The sequence below is a fragment of the Cebidichthys violaceus genome, unplaced genomic scaffold (assembly GCF_023349555.1).
Source record: "Cebidichthys violaceus isolate CVI_PGR_0920_01 unplaced genomic scaffold, fCebVio1.0.p SCAF_12, whole genome shotgun sequence".
Taxonomy (NCBI): Eukaryota; Metazoa; Chordata; class Actinopteri; order Perciformes; family Stichaeidae; genus Cebidichthys; species Cebidichthys violaceus.
This window is the reverse complement of record NW_027176285.1, coordinates 2,070,122-2,082,413: the sequence shown is the minus strand read 5'-3', so window position 1 is coordinate 2,082,413 and position 12,292 is coordinate 2,070,122. Positions and strand designations below refer to the sequence as shown.

General features: G+C 41.7%; 1 protein-coding gene across 1 annotated transcript in view; it reads left to right on the top strand.

The window, feature by feature from the left end:
* Positions 1-3,618: 3,618 nt before the first annotated feature.
* Positions 3,619-12,292, top strand: part of LOC137868879 (transmembrane protein 132C-like) — a 122,761-nt gene continuing 114,087 nt past the window's right edge. The window contains 1 exon segment of the mRNA XM_068705884.1: positions 3,619-3,948. Coding sequence (XP_068561985.1) covers positions 3,882-3,948 — 67 coding nt within the window. The 5' untranslated portion in view covers positions 3,619-3,881.

Genomic DNA, 12,292 nt, shown 5'->3' with positions numbered 1-12,292 from the left:
CAGGAGCAAAGGCAATATCCTGATGATATAAAAAGCAATTTCAAAAAGAAAATAACTTTTCAACTGGTTACACTGATTTGATAGCTGCTGTTTTAACATGAATATTACTAACCACCTCTAGGTAATAACGTGTGGTTGTGTGTGTGGGACACATACAGGGTTCCATGAATAGCGTGCAGAAAACAATACAATTCAATATTTGGATGAGTGACAGGCCAAAATCCAAGAAAGCAGCTGAAGTCAGACGTTGCATGGAAGTCAGAACTGTAAATAAAACAGCAACAATAACACGCACGATCCTTATTTCACGTCAACTCCTGTACGAATCGGCCGTGTGTGATGGGAAGCCTTCCTCGAATGCTGTATTTCGACAATTCAGAATTGTTTCTTTTTTGATATCTCATTCTACTTGAACGGTGCTGGTGCAGCAGAAGGCCGGATGAAGAGGGGAGGATGAAGGAAGGAGCTCTCTCTTTCTTCCAAACCCACAGGGTCCCTCCTCTCCGCCGCTGATGGCCTGTAATTGGTGTTTAGCGCTGTTGTGGAGAGGCCTCAGCTGCCGGGTGGCTCCTCCGGCTGCCTTTTAACGTGTCACTGGTTTGTGTGTCCCATTGTGGCCTGTTCACTCTTCACTGGAGGAATAGCGAGCATGTACCAAGGGAAAGTTGGACTTTTCATCCAGCAGGGTGCAGGGGAAGCAATCCCACCAACAGTTGTGCTCCATCGTTCTTTGAAGGAATGGAGGGATAGATGGGTAATGATAGGTTATTTCATCTAGTGCACTTACTATTTCTTATATACCATTATTATCTTTAAATTGTATTTACTTTCCTTAATGGTTGGTACTAACTGGCAATGGTGGAATGTAAGTAAGTAAGTATGTGAATGTTAGTACATTTACTCAAGTACTGTACTTAACCTGAGGTGAAATGATGTTGTAACTATGCGCCGTTTCCTCTAAAATCAAATCTGAAATTAGACAAATTGTCTCATGAATGAGATTTTGAAATGCTACATCAGAATGTCCTGGTTCTCTCTGAGTGACACCTTGAGGTGCTCTGCTATTGAGTACAATAGTAAAGTTCTTTTTTTAGTTTTTCTATTTTATACTACTTTATACTACATTTATTTGACAACAGTTACTAGTTTCTTATAGATTATTAATACAAAATCTAAATATACAAATGATTAAAAATATATATAATATAAATAACTAATTATAGTCCAGTGACAAAATATATATTATTCTGAAATAGGTCATTCTTTATAATGAGTACTTCTACTTTAGGTACTTTAAGTATATTTTGATAGTCTTGTACCTTTACTTAAGTAAACTCTGAATGCAGGACTTTTACCTATAACTAAGTCATTTAAAACCATATATTGCTACATTTACTTAAGTAAAAGGTCACTTCTTTCACCACTGCTACTCAGCCGGTTAAAACAGTTGATAGTTTTATCAGAGTTATCTTAACCTGGGATAATATACAGTAGGATAACTAAACGGGCCCAACGTGTCAGTGACCCCCCTGACCTTCACCTACAAAATGTCACTCAAAGAGAAAAGTACCAACCTGGAAGAGACCAAAACAACTACAAGATGCAAAACAGCTGCAAAGAGACTCAAAGAGTCCTTTTAGTGACTCACAACAACTACGAAAAGGGGCAAAAATTTAAAAAAAATGCCTACAAAGAGACATGCAATGACCACAAAGACAACACAATACAACTACAAAGACACGCAAAATCACTACAAAAGGCGCAAAACAACCACAGAGAAAAAATGAATTTAAAAAGAGACCAAAACAATTTACAAAGTGACACAAACTCACAGAGAGATGTGTGAAGACTACAAAGAGACACAAAACAACAGCAAAAAGAGGCTACGACTACAAAGTCTGTGCGTATTGCTCCGATGTATGAAAATGGATCCTTTTTCATGTCTGTGCCCAAAGGCCCAATGTCTCATAATCCACCCACACTTAGGCTTGAGACTTCATGTGTTTTACTTGAAAGTATTGGGCACGTATAGAGGCAGGCAGGGTTCAATGTGAGACGCCATTGAGCAGCACCATGACATGTGACGGAGCTAAAAGTCAGGATATCTCGGCCCCTGTTGAATCACCTTTAACCTTAAAACAATCCGACTCTTGTGAGTCCTTTTGTGCCACTTAAGAAGTGGCCGCTCCTTTTGCGTACATCACTATTTTCAGCTGGCACTTGTTCTAAAGACGACTCATCTTCATGCACCACTTCCTCAAGTTCGAGGCTCGAAGCTCACTGAGGGCAGCAGCTTGCAGACAAGAGGTGCCCCATAGGTGGCACTGTTGACTCTCACGAACGACCCGTGGCACAACAGGTTGCACCACGTTCACTGAACGGACACTAATGATCCATCCAGCAGGTTATGGGAGAGGTAAAATAAAAATGTAATGTGGGCTGTTTTATGTCATTGATAACCACTTCCCCCTTAGTTGGGAGCAATTTACTGCATATCACACAAACTCAGGTTTCTGTTATGTATACTGTGGATTGTATTGGAGTATATGCCAAGCCTCTCCTTATTATTTGATGATTTAAAAACAGTGTTCAAATAGTCTCGCCTTCACACCGTATGAAATAAACACACCTGATGAAGTGTTTGTTTCATATTGTTTAAACTGTGATTATTGTCTACCTCTCCCAGTCTCATGCTCATTTTGACCATTCAACATTAAATATATAGCTAATCAAAAAAACATGAGGTGCACCTTTCTAATTTGCCACCAACCTTCCCACAACGGTTCGAAAACTACATAAAAACGCAATTCCCATGTGATGCGAGGCGGGAATTGAATGGCATAATACTTGCTGACGTGACGCCTTCAAACCCTCTAATTTGCCAATCCAGCCCGGAGTGCGCGTCCCCATACCCCCCCCCCCCCCCCGTTTCTGCACCAGCTCTCTTTGAGTCCACAGCCACAGGGTGCAGAGCGGCTACGGCTCCTGATCCAGCTCACCTGCACGCCACCACCACCACCACCACCACCGCGCTTCTCCATCGCGTGGAAAGTTGGAGGACTAATTTATCAGATATCGCATGTGTTCACGCGCAACTTGCCGGGTGATTTGTATCGCGGTGAATCCATCACTCTATGAAAAAGAAGAAGAAAACCCAGATCGCTGCGCCTGTCATGAGACCTCTTTGAAAAGCAGAGATTGTTGAGGACTTTTTTCTTTCTCGTAGGCTCGTTGAAGAAATGAGTCCAGCCTGAAAAGAGGAGACGGTTGTATTTTGATGTCAGTATTGGATGAGACCGCGGCGCCGTATCCTGTATAATAAGAGAAATATGGTAAGAAGCAAAGAGAAGGAAAAAAAAAAAAAAAACAACACTGCATCAATTTCTCAGACTTATTCTTATTTCTATTCAATGATGTTTACGTTGCTTTTTTGTAGCCTAGTGGTTGTTTTACAAGTGTGCAAAGCTCACAGACAGAGAGCTGTAAAGGGAATCCACGACACGCTCAGCACGCAATTTGTCAAATATTACACATGGGTGCTGTAGGGTGCGCTTGGTGACAGACGCACCCCGGGGGCACCTGTTTCATCTTCAGAGAAAAACAAACAGTCAAATCAACTTATACCGCGGAGAATGAGATCAGTCCATGCGTTATGTGTGCCATGTGAATGTTGGGAGTTTATTCGACAAATGTGGGCTATCACTGTGTTTTCAGGGGACGCTACTGACCGCGCGTTCGTGTCTGTGATGGCAGGTGGCGTCGCACGGAATACAGCTGATTTGTTCTAAATGGAGAACTGCTCAAAGAGGATAAATTGCGTGCAAAGTTCTGCGGCTTTCTGCTGAGGGAGTTATCCCCCTTCCACCCTCCCTCGAATAGACATGAGTCCACGGCGAGACATGGGGCCGCTCCGCTGCGTGGGACTTACCGCGTTTCTCCTGTGCACAGGTAAGACCCCCAGAGACAACCGAAGCTTATGCCAATGAGCACTTGTGTTCATACAGCTGCAACACGAATTATGGAAATGATAGGTAATCGTCACGTAATACGAGCCACTGTAAAATGCATCAACCTTCATGGAGTGGTTTTTATTCAGTTTGGAACATTTAATGAAATGCAAATGATTTCCTTTCTGCCAAGAGGACATCTATGATTTATGAGAAACATAATTAGCTGTAAGCTGCTGTGGCAGAATACAAAATGACTTGTGATATTAACATGAATGAACTGTGACAGTTGCCTGTGGGAGTGTGTGTTGTGGGTTTGGGTGTTGTAGTTTGGGGGCTGTAGCAGCACTTAAATGGGATGCGGTGTGTGAGAGTATGGCACTGCAGAGCACCAGGAATAACAACAGGCTGCAGAGCAGACACAGCCCAGAAAGAGAGGAGTGCATCTTTCCACTAAGTTTAAGCAGTTCTGCACTTGTAAAAAAACAAAACAACAACTTGTGTGTGGGTGAAATCTCTGTATCTATATGTGTGTGTGTGAGTGTGTGCATCTGCATGTTTTTGGGTGTGCCGGTGCATATATATTTGCCTGTGAGAGTGTGGATGTTTGGGTGTTATGTGTGCTTTTGTAAGATGTGTGGGCTTGATCAAAAAAATAATGAATATGTAGGAAAAATCATGTTTTCATCCTCGCTGCTTACCTGCCAATCACAAGGCGTATGTAAAAAAAGACTCTTTCTCACTCAGCTGTCACTACCAGAAGACAGATATCTCTGTCAGATGATGGAGAAATACTGTACAGTGTGTATTTATAGGACATTTACTTATTTAATTTGTGTAGTTTTGTTCATCCTTCCATTATGGTCACATTTCATTTTTAAATTTCAATGCGGTAATCTTGGGATGCAGCAGCCTCTCTAAACCTGGGTCCATTAGCAACAAGAGCAGTCAGATTATTTGATGGACTGAAAGCACTTATAATAAGTGCTGTAGATGGCTGAACAAATAAGTGACATATTTGCAGAAGTAGGTAAAGAAGCCAAAAACTGTGCTTCAATAAACGTACAGTTCCTCTATAATAACCAGCGGCGTACAAGATTCTTCACCTTTATCCTGAAAACCTCACGGTGACGACATGACACACGGCACCCGGCCAAGAAATAGTTCCGCCTATAATCCCCCATAAAAAGGGTGAACTTCTGTTATTACACTTCTGTTTTTGTACGGATTAAACAAAACAAGATACAACGTCTTAATCAGTGAGCTTTCGTTTAGCTTATAATGTGTATTAACCTTTGGACGGAGACAAGCTAGCAGTTTCCTACCGTTTCCAGTCTTTGAGCTCAGCTATGCTAAACTCTCATGTCTGTAGATTTGACAGAGAGAGACGTGAGTCTGAGTTATCAGTGTTCTAATTAGTTAATTGCAATATTCCTCAAAATATGTATTGGGGAAAAAAAATAAATCAGGCGAGTGGCTCTTTTCACTAGTTGAAAGCCACTCCACAAACATAAAGGTTGGCTGAAGATTCATCCGTATTACGCTGGTTCTAGTCAGCCACTTAATCTCTGCAGGTGAAAGTGGAGAGGAAGGGGGGGAAGAAAAAAAAAAGCAGATTCCATCCTGTCAGTCAAACCCCCTGGTGTGCAGAGTCTCAGAGGATATTATAACTCTCCAGCCATCTGATTGCTTTCACCGAGAGGTTCTAGGTTGTCTCTTTAAGACACGCGTACTGACAGGCACATACTGAGAAGGATGCCTACATACACTCACATACTGTCAAACTGGCCATCAGGACATTTGGAAGTACTTCATATAGCCTGGCATGCTATAGGATGTGATGGAGCTTTTTTTTAAAAAAAAAAAAAAGAAACATGACAGATTTGGAGGATTGTCATCTCTTAGTCATATAGAAAAAGTTTCAGGGGTGAAAAATGGCCTCGCTCACACTTAACATTGAAACTAACACGTAAAAATTGCAGAAACAACTTTACGACGTTATTAATACCACACCTACCGTACCGACCATTGTCTGCATACTGTGTAGTTTTCATCACCTGTTCACAAGTGTTTGAGGATAAAGGGCGCTGTGCTTAACAAGAGTGGGAGGATTCTCACTCAGAGCGTTGCTCTTTTGTATATGTGTGTGGGCCCAGCCACAGTGGATTGGGTTGTAAAGTTGAAAAGTTACAAAACCAAAAGCCTTTAGCCTTAATTTAATAATATCTCTCTCTCTCTCTCTCTCTCTCTCTCTCTCTCTCTCTATCTATCTCCCTCTCTCTCTCTCTCTCTCTCTCTCTCTATCTATCTCCCTCTCTCTCTCTCTCTCTCTCTCTATCTCCCTCTCTCTCTATCTCTCTCTCTCTCTCTCTCTCTCTCTCTCTCTCTCTCTCTCTCTCTCTCTCTCTCTGTCTCTCTCTCTCTCTCTCTCGCCTAAGACACATTGAACCCTAACCAAATTAACATTAGCACTCGAGGCACCGCTGGTAATTTCAAATGTCTGATCACCACTACCTGTTTTGCTGTGTTTGCTGCTACGAGCCAAACACCAGAGAATGACTGCTGTAGGTAGCCCAGGGTGGTAATATAATCACTATTTATCAAGCCCCGTTGAACGCTGTTATTGTACGATAGGTTGTTAACGTGCAATGCCAAGAATTTTCTCATGCTGCTTTCCAAAGTGCATGGCAATTATGTATGGGTGAGGTTAGGGGGAAAGAAAACTGCCAAATTGTTAAATGAAATGATTGAATGGATGGTTTGGATTCATCGAAGTGGGGTCGTATGAGTTACTTATCCTAAGTCAGTAGGATCAGCATGCCCCCCCAGTTTGGAGAAAAAGACAGGAGTGCCAGCGCAGAAGCAAAGCAATGCATTGCTGTGGACAGGTGCAGCAGCGGAACATAGTTTTGCCACCTGAAACAAATCAGTCAATATCAGTTTAAGTGTAGGCCGGCTCTATATTTAGAATATTTTCACTACTTTACCATGCCGGGGAACTGAAGCTGTGTTGTGTGACTTTGGTGTTTTAAAGAGCAAGTTTGGATTCTATTGCGGTAGAACAGCAAATCCTGTGTTCTGCAAGAGAAAATGACCGTATTATGGGACCATCATTTACTAAATGAACATCATGCATGCTGTATTGAAGAAAACTTGAAACTAGCGATTGAGATCATAAAGTTGTAGGGTCATTTTCTCATAGATTTCCATACAATCAGACTTCTTTTTGCATGAAAGTCAAACATGCAACACGCTTATCCAGCACCCCGACCTTCACACCCTCACGTTCTGCCTCTTTATAATATAAACAAAACACACTACAACTTCACAAGGTCTAATGTGAAAGTAATTCCTAGGATGCTGGGTTGGGCTATTCAATGTTATAATATTCAATGAAGAAGAAACTGGAGCAACGCCACACTGTTGAATAGTCAGACTTCAGCTATTATACATTAAGTATGGGGAAGAAGCAGATCACAAAGAATGCATAGCAAATGTAACGAGCCATTTTTTTCTGTTTAGGTGGCCATTTGGCCACAGGTTTGTGTTACTGTAAGACAGACACAATCTGTATTATAAACAGTGGAACAGTCATATCTGGTGAGCTAAGGGGTATTTAGTTGGTTGCAACCTACCAAAAACCACTAGATGCAACTAAAACGTACTCACTGTCCCTTGAATAGAGATTACACATCACCCCAATTCTTCAATCGGCTTCTAGTAAAACACAGAATGGACAAAATTGGACTAACTACACAGTTGGCCTTGCATGGCCTGTCCCTGCATATATATATATATATATATATAGCAAAGTTGTCGCTATTCTACCAGTCTTCACTGATCAAGGACTTGTATCTGTTCCTCGGTCCTAATTAAAACGTGTTGAATGCATGTATGTATGTGTGTATCTACAAATTCACGTGTGTTTGGATGTGTGTATCTGCATCTGTCTGTCTGTCTGTATGTATATTTATTATGTATGCATTCAAAGTGGGAACAGGTCAGACCTATTATTCAAAAAGCTATTATTTTTTGAATTACCAGAGCTGCTGTGACCGGCATCTGTTCACGTTCAGAGGCTGCAGTGGATTTAACACGACTGAGGGTCATTCTGCGGTGTGTTCTACCTACCTAAGTGTTTAACAGTCTGCTGATGAAACGGGCAACAAAAAAAAAAAAAAGGAAGACTTGAAACAGATTATCTCATGTCAATGTTAGGTGAGACGAAGCACACACAGTGTACACACATTAAGGCTGTTAAATCCAAAATGGCTTTTACCACCTGGAGAGCAAAAGTCTCGTGGCTTATTGCTCGTTGGCTTTGAGCATCTCCTGGTTTTCACTGTAGGAGGAGGAAGAGCTGGTACACAATTCTGCTTCAAGATAAAGAAGAGGCCAACAGAATAAGCTGACTTTGTAGGAAACCCATATGAAAATCATCCCCCCCCCTCTCTCTTCTTTTTTATTCACTCTTGGTTCTCCTTAAATGGTTCAAAAGGATTTTCTATGAGCTGTAATGTTCATTACCATAAAACGAGAACTAGGATACTTCTCACTGGAGGCCTCGACCGGAAAGCTAAAATTGAGTCTGTCTCTTGAACGTCGTGGGTCTTTCCCGCAGCAGAAGAAAGCGTTTGACTTTCCGGAGGGAAAGTCAAAGTTTATCACACTGAAAAGAACACATTTTGTCTGTAAAGCAAAAGCCCTATAGATAAATACACATTTAATAATAATTTGCCAAATCCAGTGCAAAAAAAAAAATGTACCGTCACTGAATGAAATGCTGTTTTATAATATGATAGATGAAGACTGGCTTGGCCCGTATGACTCTGTATTTTACACAAGGCTCCAGAGAGCAGCAGAGGGAAACGCTGCACCAGGGAGCCATATGTCATATTATATGGGTCATAACACACAGAGAAAAGTCATGAAGTGAAAGGTCACGTAAAGAACACTGGTGAGTAAAATCTGTAGTGGAAGCCACACATTTCTGTATGCTTAAACAAAAGCTGGGGTCTGTAATGAAGCCAACTGAATTCCACTGAAACCATTTAACTGAGCCACTAGTTCTAAGAGACGTGACAGCCGGGTTAGTATGGAAGCAGCTTTATTGAGCTGTAGTATAGCCTGCTGCTGTTTGTTGTATCTTTAATGTACTTGATACGTCTATTGGACAATTTTACAAATCATATTGAGGCTACTTCAACACTGACTAACCTTAAGTATTGTTACTTACATGGGCTGCTTGGACACGTTGTAGAAACCACGTGTTTGGAAGTAACCGCCTGAATACACATACAGAGCAATATCAGCATTCATTTGGAGTCATTTACCAGTCCACCTGTAAATCCAATATTTACTCTCCCTTTAGCCGTTTTGGCCTCCACCAACTCCACGAGAGAAATATGTGAGTTTTTTTCTCATAGAGTCGGTTTCTCAGAGTTTATTCTTCTAAGAAAACAAAACGCCTGCAGAATTTGAGATTGAGGAGTCGGACATTGCGGACCAGAAAACCCAAACAGCGTGTAAAAAGAGCATAAAAAAGCTTTTTTAGTACTAAGAGGTACATATTTGTGTGATAATTGTCTGTTTTTCACACCTTTGCCTACAGTCATGTGATCCAATGTCGATATAAGAATATTGATTGATTAGCGCGGCTTTAAAATAAATCGGCACTGACTCTTAACCAGCCACTGAACTACAATTTGGCAAATAGTATGTTTTTATTGAGGAAAACAATGAAAGTATACCAAGGAGAGATATCCCAATATGTATTTTCCAGTCTACAGTTACTGTAATTACAGATTAGCATTTCCCTACCAGCTGTGATACAGCTATTAATCTATGAGAGTGGATTCTTTTTTCCTCTGAGGGTCTACAAGTCTAGACTACTTGCACTGGGGCTTGTTGTCCCTGCAGACCTCTTTCAGACGGACCTCATGGTGAGACATGATTGGTTACAGTCACGAGAGCTCAGCAGCAGTCATTCCTCCTTGAAGGTTAAACTTTAATTTCCGCACATTTGCCTAGCAGCAATAGCTGATTGTCTTAACTTCAGTTTTGTGTAATGTTTTGCTTTCTGAATTATGTTTACGGGCAACTTCCTGAGGTACAGGAAGCAACAAAGTGCAGGACTTACACACCACCAGAGACCGGGGTTCTCAGCCCTGAGTGTGGTTTGGTTCGGGGGAAATTGTGGTTTTGATTAAATTGATTAAATGTTGATTAAATATTAAAGTAAATAGGTGATATGTGATACTTCAAGGACCACGATCTTTCTGCTCTGTGTGAGTTAAGCATAACCTTAAAAAGAATATTAGGAGCATTTTTTGACTTGGCAAATTCATTAACAACATTTGCACGTTATGTTGATAGAAAAAAAGTAATCGAGAAATCATTTGGGTTGAAATGCTTTCTCCCCTGACAGCTGGAGGCTCATGTAATGAACCTTACCATGGCAACTGTGGACCTACAGTAGAGGGAGAAAAGCTCAGTATTTGATTTGATATCAGGAATATTTTTTTTCAGTTGTTTATTGCATCAGCCTTAAATCCAAAGTGAAATGTTCATCAGAAAAAATAAAGTTTATTTCAAACACATACTGTATATGAGCTATGCCTGGGTGACCCAGATAAGCAGCTCTTCGTGGAGCCGCTGACACTAAAGGCCCTTTTTGGCATTGAACAAATTTTAATTGATTCAGTGGATTTCAGGCAAATCTTGCCCCCCTGCTGATACACCCTTTTCATCCACCTGGCAGACCTTATGATTTGTGGAGAAATACTCATTTCATTTTATTTAATTTGATACAAACAGAAGGCGGCCTTTGTTGTTTCTTTGAAGGTATAATACTGTGGGAAAGATGTGTCTGTTTCATCAGCAGAGACTGTCATAAACAGCGTCAGGCTTGGTGAGTAAGTGAAATGGATGGTGATGTCCCCCCTCCCCCCCCCCCCCCTTAGTTAGCTAATGGCATTAGCTGATGTCATTAGCTGTGCAACCTAAGTGATTGACAGGACACGGCTTTGATCTTGCACGCTGATTGTACTGTACAAGGACGGTGCAGCACTTCTCTCTTTGCAGGAGCGTAATGGTGGACATGGCTGTGTGGAGTGTAGTCGCAGGTCTGGGGTTGCTCAGCTCAAATGAAAACACTGAGGCATACATTGAGTTAAACCTGAGCATTCAGAAAGGCGTGGGCTTTAGACAGCGTGACAAATGAGGGGATTTCACTCCTTAACTATTTCCTCAGTCACAGGACATGGTCATTTGCTTTCTCTGAAATCCACAGGATGTAATCCACTGGGGACAAAGAAATGCAAAAAGAGATTCTTCTTCCACAGGTTTGGCTTTACTAATAGGATCAAAGATGGAAAGAGTGAGCAGAAGAATAATCGATATATGACAGCATTAAGATGAAACATCGGCCTGCTCTCCTTCTTCACTCAGTGTTTGGAGAATTGGGAATACAATGCACCCAACCGTGGCTGGCGCTTGAAGATCCGTGCTGATGCACCGCGACACACATAATTACACACAAACGCCCGTGTGCAGCATCACTAAAGCTTCTGTAACACATTGTAGCTGCGCACTGTAAACACACACACACACACACACACACATATCATCTGCTTGGGCAAACAACTTCACAGCCATCCAACTGGGAAGGGATCGCACTCTTCGGGAGGTCTGGAGACAATTAGCATAACTAACGGAACACTCTGCGCAGTCCCAGCAAATCAGAAGGAAATGATAAAGAACCTACAGCAATCAGAGCGTAGAAGGAACGTTAACAGCATTTTTTTTTTTTTTTTTTTGTCACTGCCTGTATGAAAGATTGACAGAGAGAGATCACATATCTCGCTTCACCAGCTTCGGTCCCAGAAGACAGTGGAGGTACAGTACGTGCTCTCTTTTTATTACAAGTCTGTCATCTGGGCTTCAACCCCCTGCTGAGATTGGCCTTGCACTGCCTCACTTTACAGAAGAGTGGTGGGGAAGTTTTTGCAATAAGTTGTCTGAGGAAGCCAATTACATTTTTCTTTCCCCGTATTACTGAAGAGAATTCCGTCATTCTGTGTCACTTTTGTGGGTGAATGCCGCAGGAAGCGAGGTATTGATGATGACAGTGAAGATGGGAGAGTTCTTCTGGTAGTGCCGTTATCTGGCCGGGTCAGAGCAGGACGCCATCGCCCCAAGGGTTGTTTTTCTTTGTGCGAACATGATAGATAACAGTTGAAACAAGAAAGGTGCACTCAGTAGAGTGCAGAGCTCCGACAGATTGGTCTGCAACGACCGCTGCTGTATTGTATGATTGAGGAATACAACCAGTGCTGTTTGACTTT